Here is a 22,312-nt window from a genome sequence, read left to right as displayed (position 1 = left end):
AGACCCCACAGGCAGCGGGAAAGGATGTTCTGGGACAACATACCACATGGCAGCCACTCTCCAGAGAAGGGGACGGTCGCATCCAGGGGAGGAAGGAGCACGACCAGAGGAGCTGTTGGGGCAAGAGCTTTGCTCCGTGCCAGCTGACTTACCAAGCAGCCCTCCTCTCAGCAATGTCTCTTCCCACCAGTGGTGCCTGCAAACAGTCCCCAGGTCTGAGGAGAGCTCCCTGCCCCAAACCGTGCACCCCCAGGCAACGTTAGCTACCCTGGGAGAAAAAAAAATTTGGGAACAGCAATACTTTTCACAGTCATTGACAACTAAACTCATCAACACCCTCCCAGCACTGCACATCCTTCCTCAGCCCTGCTAGAGAAGCAGCTACGGACAGCAGCAGGACCACGAGCAGCTTAGAAACAGCTTATTAAAGGACTAAGATGCAAGAAGCTGTATTACTCCAAGATGGCATTTAATCCCCTAAATCTTCCTTTTAAAGCAATGCTAAATCCCACTCTCCTCCAGCTAGCAGGGACTAGGTACCCCTCCAGCCTCTGAACCAAAGGGTTAACCTTAGACCCCAGTCCCTGTTGTGTCTAGGGGAGGGCAGCATTTAGGCAGGGATCTGTACCTAACAGATACCAGCTCTGCAGTGACCTTTACGGTTAATTCAGAAAGCAGATGTGGAACCAGACTGCCCAAGGCTACGGACTTCCCTTAATAGCCAGATATAAATAATTGATCAAGGGAAAAAAAAAAAAATCAAAAGGGTTTGGTGCTTGCTGCCATGGCAGCTGCGACTCTGTGATCCCCAAGTTTCTGGGGGGGATCATCAGCAGGGCCAGCATCTCTCCCAGTGCTGTGGTGCCTGTCAAAGAAGTGGGTATGGAGGTGGCAGGGGGCGAGCATTACCTCCCCGAACGCCATCAGCTCACCCTGGAGCTGGTTCAGGCCAGCAAAGGGGATGGAAATTGGCCTGGAGAGCAGTTTGCAGGCTTGGCACAACTCCCCCTGCCCTCTGTGGATGCCATTAAGTGAGTCAGTGTCTTCAGAGAAAATCCCCCCAAAAAATACCTGCTCAGCAAAGGGTTCAGGTAAAGGGACCTGTCTCCCTGAAGATACATGGGATAAAAATCTTCTTATCCTTCTCACCCACATGGTTAGATGCCCAGTCTGTTTAATACTGCCACCCGGCAAGAAATACTCTGCCATTTAATTTAAAAGAGGGGTTTTTTTCACCTAAAACAGACCGGCCCTTAAGGCTAGCTCTGCATTAAGGGCAAACCAGCAAGAACCACCAGCCTGCAGGACCCCCAGCAGGCAACTCCAAAGCCCCCAGCCAAGGGGACGATGCTAATGTTTTACAAAGAATGAAAGGAACATTAAAACCCCATGCATCCTCTCTAAAACACTCAATGAATTCACCTAGTGCGTGGAAACGCTCCCCCACCTCAGACCCTTGCTGGCACTGGGAGCAAGACTGCCTACCTAAATCCTTGCAAGCCTCTGGCCAGCCCCGAATCTGCAGCCCCAGACGCAAGATCTCGACAGCAAACCGCACTGGCAATGTCTAGACCTCGCCGTTCTTCAGGGAAGGAAAACAAAGAGAGAGACACGAAAAGAATTTGCCAAACCAGCAGAATAGCTGACATTTCAAAAGCCCAGAACGCTTACTCAGAACAGCCAAGTCATCTTTAAGCTCCTTTCTTTTACTCCCTCACTCAATTTTCATGCTGGTGGTTTACCCCAAGCCTGTTTTCTGGGGCTGAGGGGCTAGGAACAGAGGCAGAAATCCTCCTGACTACATTATCGGGCTCGCTACACACACTTGCATCCCCTGCAGGGTTGTACACCACCGTCTGCAAGGGCAGACCCGTGTTACCCACATTTTCAATACAGAGGAATGGAGGAAAGGGGAGGTTTGCTCTGCAGAGCAAGACTCTAGATTTTATCACAACTCTTTATGCAACAGGCTATGTTGTCGCAAAAACATAGCAACAAACATGTGAGCCTACACAGGGGGTGAGAAAAAGTGCGTGTATGCGCAAGACAGACATCAGAGGTATTTTCTGTTATTATCAGTTAGCAACAAGATGGCTCAGGAACCACCAAAAAATCCCCACACACCAGAAGGATGATAATTTGCCCATCATTTCAGACTGGTCCCCCTCCTGAAACGGCACCAAGCTCGGCAAATCAGTGTCTCGAGCAATCCACACTTCGACTTGGCTTTTCAGATAATCGGCTAAAATTAAAGCCGGAGGTTTGATTTTTTTTTTCCTGTAACCGTCTCCTCCATGGGGTCTCAGTAGCACTCTTTGTCACTCAGCCTTTGGGAACAATAATTTGGCCGATGTGCGGGAGAGGAGCTGGGCAAGTCCCAGCCTGGAGAGGGCTCTGAGTCATGGGGTTTCCCTAGTAACCTGAAACAATGGGAAAACACCAAGTACCTTTGCATCCTTAACCAAATCATGGGCAATATCCTATAAAAACCCCAGCAAACCAGTTGATACTAAGGACAGGCTTAACAGAGCCCATAGCTCAGCTTGTCTCCTCAGAGCAGCGCCAGCCCCAGCCTTGAGAGCATGAGAGGCGAGCGGTGGGAAGTCCAAAGGAGAAAACCATGCCTGGGCTTTGAATGGCCAGCACAGCCCTGGGTTTAACAGGGTAATTCCCTCTCAAGGAGCCCAACTGAGTGACAAGAGGCTGAAAAGCAAAGCAGGACACAGAACATTTCCTCCTCTCCTCTTTCCCTTACAGAGTGCTGGATCCCCTCCTGGTTCCCAGCCCTTCTCCCACCCTTCAGCCCTCACACGCAGCAGTCACCGTGGCTGGGGGATGCTAATTTTGCTTTGATACCATCGCAATCCCTGCCACGGGCAGCAAGCAAGACAGGGGAACGGCTTCCTCCAGCCGCCACATTGCCAGATATTCATCCCAAGAGCCCAGCATCAGGGAGGGGGCCAGGTTTTGCTGGAGTGGACACAGCGATGCTCGGCTCAGACTTATGAGATATGCTCAGATACGCCTTCTCCAGCGTGCACAGCAAGTGATGGCAAAGGATGCATTTCCCACTCGCTTCAACCTGACCCAAAAATCCTGGTGTAGCCTCTGAGCCAAGAAGGGAACGGCAGGATGAGAATACAGGCTGGGAGCTGGGAGCTAGCGGGGACGGCAGCCTGCAGGGAAGCTCTTCGGTGCACAAAAGGAGCAGTCATCCTCATGGCAGCTTCCCAGGATGGACACAGCGCTGTTTAATGAAAAGCCTGGCAACCACATTTCTGGCAACGAAATAAGGGGGTTTTTTAAAAAAAAATAAAAAAAAGTTCTCCGTGACGAATCATTTATCACCGAGCTTCAGCCGACACCAGGTTCCTAATAAAAGGGTTTGTGTCTCGGGGAGAGCCCCAGGACCCTACCTACAGCAGCGCTGCGTTAAGCTGAGCCCACACAGCACTGGGAAGGTGTACATGTCCCACCACCCCCTCGGCACCCAATGGGGACCCCAGAAAGAAAAGGCCAGGAAAGTTTATTATCAACTTCCAAGCTTGCTGCCTCTTTCTTTGGGATATCTCCTGATTGGAAAACTGGAGGCTTGCCCAGCTGGCTCCCATGCAGCATCTCCCCGGCATACTCCAGCCCAGCTCATTAAGTCCTTTCCTCGTTAGAGGGCTGGCCAAGCCTCTCCTCCTTGCCCTTGCCTCCAACTAATGGGATTAGTGTTCAGCTGTGTGGTCCTAGCACGCTCCTCCCCACCAACCCCCAGCACCCTCCTCTCTCTCTCTCCCTCTGCCATCCAGGCCAGAAAGCATTTTTTTTTTATGCTGAATCGGGTATTTTAAGGCAATCCGAGCCGGTAAGGAAACGAGGCGGCGCCAAGGGAAGAGGAGGCGGATGGAGGTCACAGCAAAGCTGGAAAGAAAACGCACTAAAAACCAGAAAGAAAGAAGGGGAAGGGGGTGGGGGAAGAATGTATAGAAGGAAATAATACTTGGGGAAGTATTTGTTGCATGCATTATCCTGGTTTTTTTCCCCCTTTTATTGATGCTGCCTTTTTCCCCTCTTTATATAATTCATTAAAGTCTCCAGCACTGCCTTTATTTGAATAGACAGCGGTCCTCCCTTCTCCCAGCACAGCATCCCGCGCATTCACTCCCTGAAAAGTCCTGCCCGCGGGGTATAAACCATGAAATGTGCCTGAAAACCAACCTTTTGATTAGAGCTGACAATCCCCAGGCACTCAAACCATCCGTCCCCCCGGATCGGAAAGAAAAAAAATGACATCATCTCCGACCCCCGTAATGTGGGAAGAGCCCCAGGTCAGAAGGGGAACCCTGTGGCTTCCCCCTTGCAGAAGGATTTAATAAGCAAAGGGGAGAAACTTTCAGAGAGTGAATTTATGTGATGCTGAGAGCATTCTACCACAGACATCAGGATAATGCACCGGAGAATAAAACATTGCAACGAAGGCGTTTGTTTTTCAAAACCAAAATCTCTATTTGGAACTGGCCACATTACACCTGGCCTTTAATCCCACAAATCCTTACCCCTTATGTTGATAATTTCCCCTTCATTACTGGCAATATGGCTCTGAGCCTGCCTGCCAGGGCAGAAATAATGCCCAAACAAACAAACAAGCAACCAGAAAGCAGAAGCATCTTTATAGCTTGGTTATTTCTGAGCTGGTTGCACCTTTCGAACGCTTTCCATCGCCATGCAAAAGAGTACTCAGATAAAAATAAATAGAGGCGAGGATAAAGCATGGAAAACAAAACAAAAATGGGGCAGCCCACGAAAGAGAACTTTGAAGGCTGCCCCTCTTTGCAGACATTCAGGTGCCGGCAGAGCAAGCCTCCTGCAAGATGAATAGCTGAATAAATATTGATCCTTCCACATCTCTCAGGACTTGGGGAATATGTACATTTTTATCTTAAAAAGGAAAGAAAAGCAGCGTAGGGAATCAGCACAGGCTGCCCTGCACCACCGAATAAGGAGAGACGCAGAAGCAGGGCTGCTGGAAAGCTGCTGTAAACTCCTTTTCAAATACAACTGACTAATCTTCAAGGTGCACAGGTTTTCCAAGGAACGTGACAAAACTATAAAAATCTTCCCTCGTCGACAAATATTATTCAAAATAAATAACAGACATCATAATTACAGAATAAATATCATAATTCCAAACTAAATAATCAACAATCATTCTCTTTCCTAGCATTTGCTGAGATTCTGGCCGTGAGGAGGAGATGGTCTTGGCCAGGAGAAACACAAGATGCTCTTGGACTCGGGTGACCAACAGTGATGGCAACCAACTGCCACTGGCCAGGGGAACGTGATGCTTTCCATCACTCCAATTGCCACAGCTATTAAACACCAGAGCCAGCTGTGCAAAGGAATAGCCCTTCCTGCAGCACTTTTTCGCCCCCCCAAACCCATTCTTTCCCAGGATAACAGATTTGCAGTATCCAAAGAGCAGTAAACCAAGGAAGGGGTGGGAGCCGCAGACACCCAAAGCCAAGTCTTACTATGTTCATGAGGGTGAGGACATAGTTCTGGACGTGCTCCTTCCCATGGAAGCGTACGACCGAGTCATCCACCGCCAGCAAGACCTCGATGTTGTAGTCATCCTTCCTGGCATGGCGCCTCTTGCGCTCCGCATCCCCCAGCCGCTCCGTCATCAGCTCCAGGGAGTTGGGGAGATCACCCACCTGCACGCCGGGCACTGAGCAAAGCACAGGGGGGCAGGAAGAGAAACAGCCTTTGAGGTGACCTGACACCATGGTGACACTTAAAAAAAACATAAATTAAGCAGGAAAAATAAATAGGATATTTAACTCCAACCAGGTTGCTAATCCAGCTTGCTCTATGGTAGGGAAATGGCTCTGGATTGGCAGCACCAGCACTAAAAGACACATTTATGTGATGATGGTCCTACACTGTCTGTTGGGTGCTGGTGGGACACCTGGGGAGGTGGGGAGGACACACGCAAAGCTGGGGGTTGAGAGCAGACAGCCATAGTCAGAGCATCCTTCATCACATCCTTCACCACACCTTTCATCCCATCACCCAGCAGTCCCTTCAAAGATCTCAGCTGCAGTTCCATTACCGATGCTGCAAAAGCAACGAGCACACCCTGGAAAAATTTTAAACTCTTTTAAAAATCAGGGAGCCGATTACAGTGCCACAATAGGTGAATAAATGCCAGAGAAGGCTAATGCCTCTGCATATATATAAATAGGTTCATAGAGTGCTTTTGCACCACGTTGACCCCAGACTTGTAAACATTTCTGGGTGTGCTCGGCTTTGCGCGGGTGGGAGGGGAAGTCAGCAGGTGATTTATGCACACAGAGTGCAGCACACAGCTAAGTAATGCTATTATAAAAAAAGGGCTATGTTTTCTCCTTCAAGGCAAAGAAGAAGAAAACCAAAAAGGACAAGGCACTGGAAAAGCAAAATTATGAAGTGAGTTATGAAGGCTGGGAAAAGGAAGGGCTTCTGTCTTCTGTTAAAAGTCAAATCTACGCCACATCTCACAGCGTATAGGTGGTTAAACCAAGACTGCAGCACCTACATCACCAAGCCGCAGTCAGCAGCCAAGTCGGACCAAGTCCAGCTCCTCATGACCCCTTTGCTCATGAGTCCCGACTCTGCTTCCCATCCCAAGGCTGATGTGATCACCCATGGGCCTGACCACACCCATCTAGGAGATCCTTCCTCTTTGAAGAAGAGGAAGAATAACTCTTATTAACTCATCCAATTTTAACCAAATTTGGAAGAATTTCAAAGCTCCCGGAGAAAGCCCAGCATTTTCTTTCCTTCTTTCTTGCTGATGACCCAACTGGCAGTTAAAGCCAGTCTAAAGCCACAGGGCAAGATGTACGAGCCAGAGGGCAAGCGGAGGGAGAAATCCTCCCCCCACAAGAAATAGTTATTATCAATTGCTGGGAAAGGCTAGATTCCAGCAGTCCCTACCTTCGGGGTGGAGGTCCTGGCGGGGCTCGGCACTGTCCTGTCGGATGGCTGACCGACGGTACACCACGTGGGCCCTCCCGTGCTCCTCCGTCTCCTGCTGCCCCCTCTCCAGGGGCTCGATGAAGAACTCGTTGCTGTCTGTCCGAATCAGGCCAGCCTGGACTCCACAAGGAAAGAAAGAAAAGGGAAAAGAAAGGTGTGTTTTTATATACGTGTACGTACACACTCAATACACTCATTAAAGATCGACGCAGAGCATGCATGAATGCAAGGGGAAAAAGCATTCCAAATAAACCAGGTGTCTTGTTGCTACTCCATGACACTGGGATGGATCCACGACACTGTTCACGTACGATAACCCTTAATTTCTCCTGTAGATGGAAAAAAAAAATTAAAAAAGGGGGAAAAACCAACCACCAAAAAAAAAAAAACCCTGGCCACAATTCAAGTTATGTCTTTATATGGCTAGGAAACTCCATTCCTTCTCATCAGCAACGAGTTTTTCTGCCTAACCCTGCGCATCAGAGGATACAGGCTGCACGCCACCTCGCCTCCCTGCACCCTCCCCATCCTCCTCCTCATCTCCACAGTGCTGGGGATGAAATCAGCCATTTCACCGACACTACTAACTGCAGTCACAGCAAGAAGGAAGGAAAAAGAAACCATCGTCTTTGCCCCGTGAAGTGCTTGGGAATCCCTTTGGAGGAGAAGCTGGAAAGCGTTACAACTCCACCTCTCAAAGAAGAAGATGAATGAGAGGGCAAACATGGTTGGAAATGTTGTCCTGGCTACCGACCTGCTCCTAATTAACACCAGGCTCCCACCAAATCCCCCTCACATCAGCCCGAGCGCTCGTACCCCACAGTGCCGGCTGGCTCGGACCTCAGGCAAGTAAAAGGATCACCAGGATTTGGCTTCCACCCCATGGGCAGCCCCCCCAACCCAGCATTTTTCACAGCTCCCCTCCACCACGCACGCGCGCGCTCCTTCCTCCGGCGCTGCCCACTGCTGCCTGCTGTTGAATAGCTGCCTGGAAAACACAGGCAGAACATATGGATCTGCCTTCAATAGCATGTACCTGCTGGAGTCCTCATCAGGGCTGGGGTATTGGAACTGTTTTCATCAAATAAAAATAAAATATATATATAGAGAGATACATATATTTTGCGCAGAGCGGTATGAAGACGTGAGCTGGGCTCTGTAAAGAGCCAGGCAAAGCTGGGGCTCTTCCAAGCCCGCCTGGGTCATTGGATCCCCTTCGCATTCACGTACCGTTGCATTCATCGTGGCATCAGCCAACCTGGCTCTTTTAGACTTCATCAAATTTCCTACTCCACTTGGGTTTTATTAGCTGCTTAACTCCTCTGGAAAGCAGGTTTTTGGCTGGTTTTGTTTTACCTCCTTCCCAAGGAATCTAAGTACGGGCAGTTGTGCTACGATCAACTTGCCTGACACACGTATCTCAGGTCCTTCCCACAGGAGACGTTCAGGTCATCAGGGCAGGATCTGCCCAGCCAGGGCTTGTCCCACCACCCCCAGCCAAGGAGATGAAGGTCACAGCCAGGTTCAACCAAGAGTTTGGAGCACCAGGCAAGGTGGTGGTGAGGAGGTAGAGCTCAAGCCAGGGAGTCAAGTCACAGGTCAGGTCCAGTGATGGTTGGGCAAGTCAAGCCATTGCTCTTTATTATACAACAAGAGAAGGTGGGCATCCACTGCTTAATGCAAAAACGAGTAGCTAGGAGGGTAGGACGCTGGGCATCTGACACAGGCATCGCCCACTTGGATTTTACGCACAGGAATTACGCTGATGATTTCCCACCAACTAACGTGCTTCCAGATTGCACATCGCTACAAATTTGGCCTGGAGTGGCACTCCTGCTACCCGAAAGCACCCAGCATGGTACACCCAGCAGTCCCTGTTCCAGGAGGAGGTCTGCCGAGACACTGCGACCCCCTCGCAGCCCTGCCACGGGGCGTTTCACCCCAAAGCCAGGTTATGGGTTTACAGCGAAAGCCGGGACTTGCTGAGTCAGGCGGCCGGAGGAAAGCCGTGCCATCGCGCCGGGGCAAGGCTGGATTAAAATATGAAAGAGCCTGGTCCCGAGCCACAGCCCACTTGGGTTTGTGCTGCTGTACAGCTCGTGACTAATTATATATGGCTCAAGAAATAAAGCAGCCCAGACTCCCTCGCCCGTGCTTTCTCCCAAAGGCGGGATGCAACACGCTGCTGACTCCCGCGACGACCAACAGGCAAAATAGATACCGCAAGGACTTGTGTGCACATCTGATCAGAGCAACCTAATAAATGAAACAGAAACCACAGCAGTCACCCTTGGCATCTACAAAAGTAAAAAAAGCGAAAAACACCATTGCAAGAGGCATGCATGAACCTGCTCAGTCTTAAAAAAGGAGCAGCTCGGGTTGTATTTCAGCATTTTGGGAAGGTTTTAACTGTAGGGAGGCAGCAAAAGAAGCCAGACACCACCCAAAAAGCCTCACAAAGCTTTCCTTGGGCTCTTGCCAAGAGATCGATCCCATCCTCAATGACCAATTTGCCGTGTGCTTCCCATCCCCAATTTTATTCGGTTTAACAAATGCTAAATCAAATGAAACCTGGCAAGGTGAGACTACCATTACAGATATTTCTAACATGAGACGCTGTCTGCAGCTCGCGGTGAAGGTAATTCCCAAACTAGAAAATGGCCCTTTGAAGACAATTCCACTGGAAAGAACGAAAAATACACTTTTTTTTTTTCTTTTAAGGAAAACACTAAACTCACTTCTGCCAGTTTGCAGAGGGTGACGTCTCTTCTCCAGCTTTCCTGCGTCTCCCCAGGCTATGGGAGAGATGAACTGGCCCCACAGCAACCTCTCCAAGGGGGACACCCCCCATCACCCCAGGTAAGCGACTCCTCCATCGCCACTGGGTAAAAAAACTCCAACTCTCATGGGAATTCAGGAAATTGTGGCACTTCAACACAGCTGAAACGTGGAAAAATTAATAAAGCCACTCCACTCAGCCAGAGAAGCAAACAGCGCCGAGGAGGGGGAAATCCAGCTGTGTGCATAGTATGTATTTTTCCTACACGATTCACACTTAATTTGGACAAAAAGTCCCAGAAATCCGGGCTGTGTGAAGGCAGGCACCGTCGCTAGCCACCACTCCCCTTTCATCTGGAGATTGTCCGGTGAAGGCGTCGGGGGGGGGATCTGCAGAGGGATGCCTCTGCCCTGTGCAGAGCAGGACCACACCGGGCAGCAGCATGGTGTGCGTGGCACCAGGGCACAGCCCAGAGGTGCTCGGTCACTATTTGGTACTTCTCCATCTGCAAACTCATTGGCATCGTGGGGGAACACAGAATTAAGCGAGATAATTAACCACTGAGACTTTCACTCCATGCTCTTTACCGGGCACACGGTCTAGTATCGCAAACTCAGGCAAGATGCTAAGCAGGATGCAGAGAGAGCTTTCCACCAGTGAAGCTGGGGGAGAAAATACCACCTTCAGACACGTTTGCTCCACTCCCATCGAGAGCAACATCTTGAGACATCTCACTCGCCATACATTTAAACCAGCACCTTTTTTCTTCCCAAAATTAACCCTACAGTTCAGGAGCTGCAGGGAAAATCCTGGAAGACAAATCCATACTTTTTGCACAGGGGCACTGTTATAGGGACTGTTTCTCCCTTCGTTCCCTATTAATTACTGCTCCTGAGGGCTTTTGTGCTCTGCTTATCCGCTGCCACCCATCCAAAGCAAGCCAGGGCGACAGGGATGGAAAATGCTGGCTCTACACTTTGCAGCACATTGCTGTTTGGTGCAAACAATCCCGGAGAGCAGTGGGGAAAAAGTCAGCCATGAAAAGCAAATACAGTGCCTACAGATGGTAATTCTTCACCCATCTCTGCAACCAGCAAAGCAAGGTCAATCACACGCTACTAAAGCCTGTGTGGAAAGATGGGATGCCTTCACTGCAGCGAGATGTGTCTGCCGGGGGAGATTTGGGGAGATTTCTGCCTAACGTTACTTTACCAGTTAGGAATTTGGTGGCTTGGATCAGCTTTGACATTGTTATGGACTACAGCATCTTCCCAACCTGGTACAAGACACCCTTGCAAAAAAAAAAAAAAAAAAAGGGCCAGATTTTCACACGTGGATGCCTACAGCAAATAACCGATGTGGAAGGTGTCATGGATTTAGCATCTGTGAAAAAAAATCAGCTCACTTACACGGCTAAATATGGATTTAGGAAAGACTTGATGTGTACTCTCTTTTTTAAGAACTGGGGGTTTTTTTCTTATTATTTATAATCTCAGTCTCCGTTTATACACAGCATAATCTCTTTGTGTACACAACCTTCATCTGCAGCATCCCAGAACGCTTCCTCTGACCAGAAACGAGCGGCCAAGCGCAGTCCTGCGCCTCCCACACACGCTATACTGGGATGCAAAAGCCACAATCCCCTTTTGAAGCTCGTGGATAACTTCCAGCAAAAGTCCACCACAATTCCAGGGTACGTGCGTATCGAAGAGCAACAAAGCCACCTCCAGCCCGTGCTCCCCGCATTAAGCCAGTCCCCATTTAGCAGGACCGTGTACATCCCCCCAGGATGCTCTGCTGCTTCCCTGCCGGCTCACGCTGGAGGTACAGCGTGGTCGTAAATACCATCCTCCCATCCCATCCATACCTACTGCCACGTTCCGGTTCCGTTTCTTGTTCCATTTACTACATCAAGCTCTTTTTACTGCTTTCTGGGGTTTTTTTTTGGTCCTCTTGGTCTCACAGCTCCTCCGAAGGGGATATATAAGCTGTCAGACTTACTTAAGCCAGAGGACCATACAGCAATCTACACCAGCCAGCAAGCCCATGAAAGAGAGAAACCAACTGCTACGTTGGCCATATCACAAAATCCTCTTTACAGGGGGAGGAGCAAAGCCCCTGCTCGGGCTCTGTCCTCCTGACCTCTTCCCCCAGCCTGTAATCACCACATGTGCTTCACCGGATGATGGGAAATTGCTGCTTGAGGCCAGGGTATTTATTTGTTGGCCATGGAGCAATAAATACATTGCAGGAAGAAAAAAAAAAAAAAAAAGGTGGGGGGGTGGGGGGGGGGGTTTTCTCTTCCCTAGTGCTGCTAGAGCTCTCCATGAAGAAATAAAACATCTGTGAGACAACACATCAGCAACCACGATGCTAACACCGTGTCCCAGGACAGCTTCGGAAATGGGGGCGCACCAAAACCACCCTGCAGAAGCCCTGGGCGTTTGCAAACCCTCAAAGACCATCAGCACAACGCGGCTCAGCTAATCCCACCCCACACAGCAGCATCAAAGCCCCCGCCGAGCTGGCTGCAGAGGGGGTTCCTGAAGGCAAAGAGGGATGAAGCAAGCACCCTGAGCTGCTGATCCTGGGGGAAGAGCCATTTCTGCCTTTACACGAGCTTAAAACAGTGGGCTTGGGGGTGCCATGGATGGCGAGACAGGTACAGCTGCATAAATCCACGTGCAAAAGCACCCCACAGTACAAGCTACATCTGAAACCAGCATCGCTGCTGTAGTAAACTGCGGCCAAGGGATGGCTGGAACAAGGGCAAAAATAATAACGACAACCCCCACCTGAGAAAGTGTGCAAGGGGCTGAGATGGGACAACTTGGGGCTAAAGTCTAGAAAAGCCTGGAAAAATTAAACTAAAACCTACTTGAGATGGACCCTAACAGCAGAGTGCAGTCCAGGGAAGAGAAACCCCCTAACGCCATCCTCGCTGCTTCCCGGCTGCGGCGGGACACGGACTCAGCTGCTGACCGCTTCCAGCATCCCTTTGCTCATGATGCCAACAGAAATTTTATCTGCAATGCAACTTGCTTAAAGAACAGGCTTTCACTCCGGGCGCAGCACTACTAGTTGCTTGCTGGAGCTATAGGAAATACCTTCAAAGCTTTCAAGCCTGCCCAAATTCACCAGCCCCAGCGCGATCCATGTCACGGAGAAATTTCTGCAAATTCACAGCCTCAGCCGATTCCAAAAAAGATGCTTCAAAAGGTGCGGATTATGTGCTAAAATTGTTGGCAAAAAAAAAAAAAAAACCTACTAAATGTAGGCAAAATATTTATTTCTAGCTGTGCTGCTCTATCATTTCTGCTTGTATAGTAACACCAGGCGCTGCATAAAAAGAAAGGAATGCCGAATTGCTTGTGCTAGCAGCCAAAATTGGCTAAGGAACTCCCAGAATAAAACAACCAGAAAAGAAATATAACCAAAAAAAAGCAAAATAAGACGTTTTACTCCAACCCAGGAGTAACATAAGTGGTACCAGGCGAAATCAGCAAACGCTGGCACCTAAAACAAGAATTAAATTGGCTCAAAGGAAATTTGAAGGGCAATGGGCCAAAGGTATAAAAAAATAAGAAGTGATTCCTCAAGTGTATCGAAGGTGGGAAACCCACGGGCAGACCAGACACCGGGGCTAAGGAGGGCACGGAGCCATTTAAAGTAATTAAAGCGCTGTGCAGCAAGCTACCGATGCTGAACTGTGCTCACCCTGCACTCAGAAAGTCAAAAGGCTCCGAGCACGTGAGCAATCAGGAAAAAAAAAAAGAAAAAAAAAAAAAAGAGGGCCTCCCCTAAAAAGATGCTTAGCGGGAGCAAGCCCTCATGCTAGCAGTGATTTCAGGAGATGCTCGAGCTGGCTCAGCCTCATTTAAGAGGCGGGAAACGCAGAGACAAAGTTCCTGAAGCAGTCCCAAGGTAAAAGCCGGGTGAGTGAGGATGCAGCAGCATCACCGGCGGTGTGGGTACCCATTCCAGAGGCCGGGCAGAGCCCGTGGGCATAACAGCATCTGACATGGTCCACCTCCTGGCAGGAGGCAGCCCAGACAGGGGGCAAGCAATTTTTTTAACCCCTTTAAATAAATATAGCTGCATCGCTGCACATATAGCGGAGGGACAGAGCCCTGGCACGTGTGGCACCCTGCCCTGCTCATGCCACAAGCCACACAAGGAAAGGGAACCCGCGGCGGCCAACCGGTGAAGGGGAGACGTACGGTGCAGCCACCTAACGCATCACCAAAAAGTCAGGTTTCAGGACACCGTGATCCACCTCTTAAGAGAAAATCACCCCAAAACACAGGCAGCACGCACGAATCTCCACGCTGGCCTTGAGCTTACCAGTCCGTCGCAGTTGCTGATGGCCACGGTGGCTCCGGGCATGCCGGAGATGTCGCCGGTGAAAAGGCACCGCTGTTGGAGAGGTTCCCGGAAAAGCACCTCAAAATCCTCCTGCCATTCGGCCACGGCGCCCAGCGGCACCAAGCGCCGGTTGGGCCTCAGCCGGAGGTGCAGCTCCTTCCCGAACACCGTGACGTTGAAGTAGAGCAAGCGGCCGCCAGCCCCGCGGCGCTGGGGGGATTCATCCAGCGGGCTGCGGGGCACGCGGCGGCGGGACGGGCGCGGGGCTGGGGGACAAGCGGCTTGGCCGATGCCCACCGCCGCGTCGCCGGACACCACGTGCGAGAGGAAGCGACCCCGGCAATCGGCGCTGAAGGGGACGATCACACCATACTCGCTGAGTTTGCCGGACAGGAGGAGCTCTGCGGAGACAAGACGGAGGGAAAAGGCGATGGGCACGCAGCATCCCGCTCACGCGTCGGGATGTCGGTGGCCAACCCGACTCCGGGAGCCTTTGGCGAGCGCCGCCGGAGCGCGATAAGCCCAACAACTGCTCTTCCCTCCCGACGCAGCTCCGCTTTGTAGTTTTAACCGGGCGCGTCAAACGTAGCAGAATAAACTCGGGCTGACGTGCCCCTCGCACGCCAAGCACGCCAACTATTTCTCGCCCAGCCTCCATCTCCCCCAATTTCCCACTGAACCCAAATCCACCCCCCCACACCCTCTCCGGCGGCATCCCTCTTCCTTCTCCCCATCCCCCGGGGTGCCAGCCACCTGTCACCCCCCACCCTCCGCCTCTGGGGGCCCCCCCCGGCACCCCCCCGGGGAAGGGGCCGTACCTGGGGCGCTGCCGGCGGCCAGGCAGCCGTGCAGGGGGACGAGGCAGGAGAGCACCAGCCGCAGATAATCCATTTGGGGCCGGCGGCGCGGCGCGGCGGGCTGCGGGGCGGGCGGGCTGCGGGGCGGGCAGCGCCCGGCGCCCGCCTCCCCCCGCCGCCGCCGCCGCCGCCGGGGCCGGGGCCGGGGCCGCTCCCGCCGCCGCCGCCGCCGCCGCCGCTGCCGCCTCCGGGGCGGGGGGGGGGGGGGGGGGGGGGAGGCGGGGAGGGGGGGGCCGGGCGGCGCCGCGCTGCGCGCCCGCGGCCCCCGTGCGCGGCGTGGGGCGGGCCGGGGGCAGGGTCTGCGCGAAGGGGTGGGAGTTAGGGTTGGGGGGGGGGTTTAATTATTATTTTTCTTAATTTTTTAAACATTTTTTAAAAAATTTTTCTTTACTTTTTCTTATTTAAAAAAAAAAAAAAGTTCTCGGGTTGCGTCTCCTCTTTTCTTGGAGATTAAAAAAAAAAAAAAAAAGCTTTTTCGGGCAGCCGGCTCCTGCCTGCCAGCCCTCCCCCCCCCCCCCCCCCTCCCTCCCCCGCCCCGCGGCCGCTCGGCTCCAGCCCTGCCCGAACAAAGGCGAGGCGGGCCGGGAGCCGCCGGAGCCCCCCCTGCTCTGCCCCTTCCCTCCCTGCCCTGGGGCTCCCCCCAAAACCCACCGCTGGCCCCACGCCGGAGCGGGACCCCCCCGCACAGGGGAGCTCCCCAGGGAGAGCCAAATCATCTCCCAGCACTTCAGCCGCTCTCGCCTCCTGAGGTGTAGGTAAACATCCTGTTTAGAAACATCTGGGATGATTTTTTTTTTTTCCCCTCCTCCCCTCTGTTTTTAGGAAGAGATATGATGGGAGAAGGCGCTTGCGCGAGAGCAGCAGTTTCTGGATGCCGTGTTGCCGGCTCTCCAAGGGTGACCCACCGCTTGGGTTTTCCAAAGGGCATCTCGAAAGCTCTTGCAGCTGGGACCCTGTGCTTCATCAGGCTCCTCACTACCACCCTTAGGAGGGGCAAAGAAATTAGGTAGTACCCTAAAAAATAAACAGGATTTCAACAAATCCAATGTCACAGTAAAGGGCCTGCCCTCATCGCTTATTTTCATTGCAGAAGACACCCACCACGCAAGTGCTGAAAGCACAGGGCAGAGGACGGGCGGTCACCGGAGCCCTCAGAGCAGGGCCTCTCAGCATCTCTTGCCCAAACCTCACCTCCATCACAGAATCACAGAATCCATCACAGAATCACAGAATCGTCTAGGTTGGAAAAGACCTTGAAGACCATCCAGTCCAACCATCAACCCAACATTAACAGTTCCCAACTCCACCATATCCCTCAGCGCTGGGTCAACCCGACTCTTCAACCCCTCCAGGGATGGGGACTCCACGCCTGCCCTGGGCAGCCCATTCCAACGCCCAACAACCCCTTCTGGAAAGAAATACTTCCTAAGAGCCAGCCTAAACCTTCTCTGGAGCACTTGAGGCCATTCCCTCTTGTCCTATCGCTTATTACTTGGTTAAAGAGACTCATCCCCCCCTCTCTGCAACCTCAACGCAGAGGAACATGCCTCCTGGTACCGTTTGTTTTTGTTGGGTCCAGCTATTTATTTTCATCTGAATCTCACTCTGGACAGGACTCTAAGGCCATTTCCAGGGAGGGGGCTGTGCTGCAGCACCGGTAATACCAGTTATGCTGGTTGTTCATGGATTATACTTACCTGGGGCCTCAGGGGCAGTTCAGGTTACGCTGAGCAACCCAAAGCCTGTCCCAAGAGATAATCCCTCCCTTGAAGACCTTGTCATCTAAGCCGGTGCAGGAGCCAGAGCGCGATGGGAAAGGTGAGCAGGGAAGACAACGTGCAAACTTCACATCAGCCCTACCGTTAGGATTATTATTTTGGATCTCCTTGGTAGGACCTCAGTTGGAGCTTTGCTCCCAGCCCAGCAGCACAGCGATGCCGGGAAGGGCAGGAGAGGACCACCGTTTGAGAAAAGCCACCTTTGGAAAGCCCTGCTTACCTCTGCTGCGGATGTGGGTGGATGGTGGGGCTGCTGGGTGCTGGAAGATGGATCCACACATGGGGATGGGGAGCCCCTTGGAGATGGTCCTGCTGCAGCCATTTTGGGGGAAGCACTGGGGGAAACGGTACTTCAGCGCTCTTCAGTCGTGTCATGCAGAATGGATGCTGCCAAAGCATCAGTACGGATGAGGGTGAAGAGCCTTGATTTCTAGCTGGGCAATTGGGTTGGGTTTTGAGGTAAGGAGGGGAGACAGAGGTCTCGGTGATCAAAACCTGACCAAAAAACCCCTGTAGGTAAAGCCACAAGATGTCTTCAGAAAAAGAGATGAATAATCTTACTTCAGCTAGAGAAAGAGGATTTCAAGTTGGAAAAACAGATTTTATTTCCTGATTTAAGTCTTTGCATGCTTCTGTTGCTTAGTGCAATAGGTAATTAAACACAAGAAGTGATATGTAAGAGGTTCTTCGCGTGAAAGGTAGAAAAAGAATTTGTGCTCCAAGCATTTTAGGTGATTTAGGCAGATATGCACCCATTAGAGCATTAAAGCTGGAACAAGCCCTTATTATGACTAAATAGATTTATGACAAAACACATAATAAAGAGCATACTTTAGTTGTGAAGAACAGCTCCGCGAAACATCATTTAATTACTTTTTTTGCAGAGGCAGAAACTATTTCTTCATCTGCAAGATCCATGAACTCATCCAGCCCCTCTAGACCATTAATGCTTCCCTGACGTTACCAAACCGTGAGCTTCGGCAGCATAAACCTGGCTGAATGACAGTGGTCATGAACTGACATGCAACTCCCGGCACGTGCGGACCTTCTAAAGGTAATAAAGAAATGGTTTTGGGTACTGATCCTATAACTTGCTGTGCCTGGTGACAAGACAACCCCTAAGGGGATCTCTTAAGCTCCCAGATGCTGAGATGTTAATTTGTCACCCTCACAGTGGCATCAACCCTACGGGTTGGTCTTACCTGCCTGAAATATTAAGATGATCAACCACTGCAAGTGGATTTTTGCGTTATCTCTACCAATACACCATCATTTAAAAAGAAAAAGTTGTTCTTTCCGGCCTTCTTCCTCCCAATTCCCAGCACAAAGAGAGGATGGGAAGAGTGAAAAAGCAAAGCAGCTATGGGATATTTCTTGCTGGGAAAGCTAAATGGAGATCTGCAACAATTTAATTTTTTGGATAATAAATTCATATTTACTATTTTTAATATATTAAAAATAATCAATAGGAGAGGAAAGACAGCCACTGCGTCGTAGCATCGCCCCAAGCAGACAGAAGCTGTGCAGAGGAGACACTGGGTGCCCCACACACCCCGGAGGGGACTTGGCCAAGGCATCAGGGGTGGGGGGCACCTGGACATCCCAGCTTCTTTTCCCCATCAACACATTCACTCTTGCCCCCCAAAAGCCTTGCAACACCCCATTTCAAGTGTAGCTGAGAATAACCCCTGCAGCGACTCCCCAGCCCCTCTGCCCCCTGTTTTGTCCTTTTCTTTCCTTCCCCACTTGTCCTTTCCCTTCTGTCCTTCCCCTTTGCTTTGGCCCCTCTATTCTCCTCTTTGTCTCCTAGCTTTGCCTTTCCCCTCCCGGCCTTTAACTCTGCCCGACCCTTCTCCTTGAGTTTAGGCTTAACCTTTTCCTTTCCGTTTTTGAGTTCAAATGGAGCCTTTTCCTGTTTTCCCCTCCTCAAGTGCTAATTTGTCTCACATCCCCCCCCCCCCCCCGTTTCCTCCATCGATAATACACTTTGTAATTCTGCTTTCTGATTCAACAGGCTCTCCCCTCTTCAGCCCTGAGATTTGCCAGTGACATCTTTTCAGCGACTTTCCCATTTATTAGGTGACCTCGAGGTCCGGGGAGGAGCAGCTTTTCATTCCAGCTTCCAGAGAAGAAAGCTGACAACAGCTGCTGCTTTTAAAACCCCAAATCAGACTCTGATTCCCTCCGGGAGATTCCAGCATGTATTCCCAAAGCCTGATTTTTATCTGACAGTACAAAGCTCTGATCATCCCCAAGAGATGCGGTGTGACCAAGCTCTACCTGTCCCGACTGGGTACCACCATCAGAGCCAGAGCCCAAACGACATGCCCCAAAACCTCCACGCAGGGTGGTTCCCCCCGCCCCACCAGCAGTAGATGTGGCTATTGGCCCCTAAGTGCAATTAATCCTGAATTTGAGGGCTGGGAAAACCTTCATGCCAGGCTAGAAGGTTTTGTTAAAAAAAAACCCGCAAACCTTAATTGGGTATATTTTGTGTCTTTATGAGTACTGGTCATTTTGCTCAGCCATGCAAGCCTCCTGGGGTGGGGGGAGGGCATTAGGTCTAATAAAATCATAGCAATCTCCACCAATTACCTAAATTGGCTTTTCTACCCATAATATCATGAGTTTATGTGCCAGGAGCTGAGGATCTACCGGAGTGAGAAGCGAGGGCTGTATTTCCAGCTGTTGGTCGCCACATTTCTTCTTCCCAGAGATTTAAAGCCTCACAGTGTGCTGATTTCTGGCAAGAAATGGTAAAAGTGAGAGAAAAAAAGAAGAAGAACAAAAAAAGCATTTCTCTAGCCTGTTGGTTTGGTTTGTGTTTTCAAAAGTGGCTGCAAGAAGGAAGCAGGAGTCCCAGGAGGGATGAATTAGCACCCCGGGAGAGATGGACTAGCATCCCAGGCACAGGTAAGATGGGCAGGGGGGACGGCCGGGGTTTTTGCCCATCCCAGGTGCAACACACACCCATCCATGCACAGAGAAGGGCGAAGGTCTGCAGTGGTGCTTGGTGGTTAGGGAGACACCCAAAACCCCACCGTGCAGGGACCCAGAGCCTCTGCAGGGAGTGCGATCCCACCCACCCCCAGCTCCCCAAACCAGAGGGACCGAAGCAAAAGCGTCAGCAGGCTGTGGGTGAGCGAGCATGACCTCATCCCTCAGACACGCAGAGCCGCCATGAGATTAAACCAGAAAATAGTTACTGCTGCAGCGCCAGTGGCAGAAGGGGAGCCTCGCTCTTGGGAGAGAAAAGCCCCCGCAGCATCTTCCCCTTCCTCTCTAAAGCATCTCCCAGCCACAGTAGGGAAAGACACCCCTTTTCCAGAATTTCAGCTCTCTCCAGGGTTTTTTGAGGAGTGCTGCTACAAGACCATCTGGGAGGGTCACAAAGATGCCATGCTCATGCAGGAGAAGAGGAGGAGAAGCACAAGCCCTGCTCTTGGAGGCAGAGAGCTGACAGGCACATTATCTGGTCTCTGGCTGCCCCAAGGCAGGATCATTCCTGGCAGAGCTCTCCCTAATCTGCAGTTTAAGACCTCCAAAGATGGAGGGAGCCTCCACAAGCCCCCAGGACTTCTTTTCTTTTTTTCCAATGTCTTACTTTTCTTATCTTGGAAAGTTTTTCCTCCTGTTTTATCCGAATATTTCTTGCAGCTGCTTACGCCCAGGAGTTTTTGTGCCATTTACTTGGATTTTCTTGCCTTTCCTACAGCCCTTTCCCTACACGAAGATAGCCACCGTGCCCCTCCACAACCTTCTCTGATCTCCTCTGACCTCTCCCTATGCAGGTCAGTGCTTTCCCTAGCTGCGACGCCGAGCTCACGGTGCACCCTGAATAAAATCCAATTAGGTGCCCTAATCCTCCACAAAAGTCCAGGGATACAACATAAAGGCTTCTGGGCTTTTCCTCCAGAAGTGCAAAAGCAAAGCCATGCCCATCTGCCTTGCACACCCCTTGCATCCCTTGCACCTGCAACACCCACGCACAAACTCAGAGCCACAAGATTTGCTCAGGGAGAATATAAATGCAAATATGCACGTGTGATACATCCTGCCACCAAACTCCTCCTGCTAACATACCAAAGACACTGGATGCTATCACAAAGCCAAGTGACAATGTTCTTCCATGAGGCCCCAAATACACTGGCATCATAACAATTTTTTGAGGTGAGCCTTGGCTGCAGGTGGAAAACCAAGTTCTTCATATGGATTTAGCACCTCAGAAACAAGTAGCACATGATGCTGTGGATTTTTGGGAGGACTGAGGCTCCCAGTGCCCTTTTCCAAGACCTGGAAAGGAGAGCCGGGTCTCCGGAGCGGGTGGGCCAGCCCGGATGGGAAACAGCAGTGATCTCCCATGGTGTGAGGTCCTACACTCTTCCCATCAACCGGCCACTCTGCAGCCCACGTCTCCAAAGGCTGCCAGACTCTGCTTCCTTGGAGAGGCCAGCACATGGCATGAGGCCGTTCCCCTGCAGTCAACGATCCCTGGCAGCAGCTGGCCAGCAAACGCGATGTCAAGTTATCGCAGGAAAATGGGGAAAATGCATGAAGGACAACAGCAAGAACCCTCCGGAGACTGACAAATTCCCATCCCTGCACCAAGACAGGAATGGAGCATAAACCCCACCAGGGCACAGGTCCTCCTGACGGTAACCAGGCAATGTTTGCTGGGATCAGAGCCCTGCAGCCAGCCCAATCCGAGGGGAAGCACCTTTCCCTCATCCCACTTAACTGCACCACACTGAGCATTGCTTCTCCCCCGAGCCGGGCTCAGGCTCATCCTTAAAGCCCATCTCCTAGCAGAGCATTCAAGTAGAGCTGCATCTCCAAATTCCTGCAAGATATTTGCCTTGGCAACCTTGCTGGGAGGTTTTTAGGGGCCAGGAGTCCCGCCTCAGCCCCCTGCCCACCCAGGGAAAGCTTTGGAAATGAAACCATAAAGCTGAAAAAGGAATAAATGAGCCAGAAAGTGGAAGTTGACGCTGGCCTCGGCTGATGGGAGACGCTGAACTGCAAGTTAAGGGATGGTGAAACAAGGTCAGCGAGATTTATACCGACAGCCTTGGATGGCTTCCAGCCCCCACCATCAGTGGTGAGGGCTTGGAAAAGAGGAGGGAAAAAGTTGCTCTCCTTCTAGGAACCACGCTGCATGGTCTGCAGAGAAAGCTCTGCTGGCGTGGCTGGGTCCCGCCGATAGGAAAGCAAAAAATAAACTCCCAAAAAAACTTGTTTTCCAATTGTAATGCAACACGGAGCCCAGCTGCGGCAGATGTTGAACTCCGGGTCAGCGGGACCGCAGAGGAGTTCAGACGTTCAGCACCACCTCGGTTTAAATAAGCCAGCCACCCAGCTAGCCCAGACGCCTGGGTGAGGGGCTCCCCGCTGTGACGGGCGGAAACCGATTTAACTGCTCCTTCCCAAAAATGCAGTGCCTACATAGAGGCTTAAAGCCACCTGATCGCTGTGGCATCCAAGAGAAATATATATGCTGTATCCTCAGGACCCAGGTGGCTGTTAAA

General features: G+C 51.3%; 1 protein-coding gene across 2 annotated transcripts in view; it reads right to left on the bottom strand.

Moving 5' to 3' along the window:
- ADAMTS14 (ADAM metallopeptidase with thrombospondin type 1 motif 14) overlaps positions 1-15,043 on the bottom strand; it is a 38,637-nt gene extending 23,594 nt beyond the window's left edge. For both annotated transcript variants that reach the window (XM_074830225.1, XM_074830226.1), the window contains exons 1-4: positions 14,971-15,043; positions 14,132-14,553; positions 6,967-7,123; positions 5,520-5,716 (exon numbers count right to left, since the gene is read on the bottom strand). In XM_074830225.1, the coding sequence (XP_074686326.1) occupies positions 5,520-5,716; positions 6,967-7,123; positions 14,132-14,553; positions 14,971-15,043 (849 nt within the window). The remainder of the gene's footprint in view (positions 1-5,519; positions 5,717-6,966; positions 7,124-14,131; positions 14,554-14,970) is intronic.
- Between the last annotated feature and the right edge of the window lie 7,269 nt (positions 15,044-22,312).

This window comes from Strix aluco, chromosome 7, assembly GCF_031877795.1.
Source record: "Strix aluco isolate bStrAlu1 chromosome 7, bStrAlu1.hap1, whole genome shotgun sequence".
Taxonomy (NCBI): Eukaryota; Metazoa; Chordata; class Aves; order Strigiformes; family Strigidae; genus Strix; species Strix aluco.
Note: the sequence above shows the minus strand (reverse complement) of the source record. Positions and strands in the feature narration are given on the sequence as shown.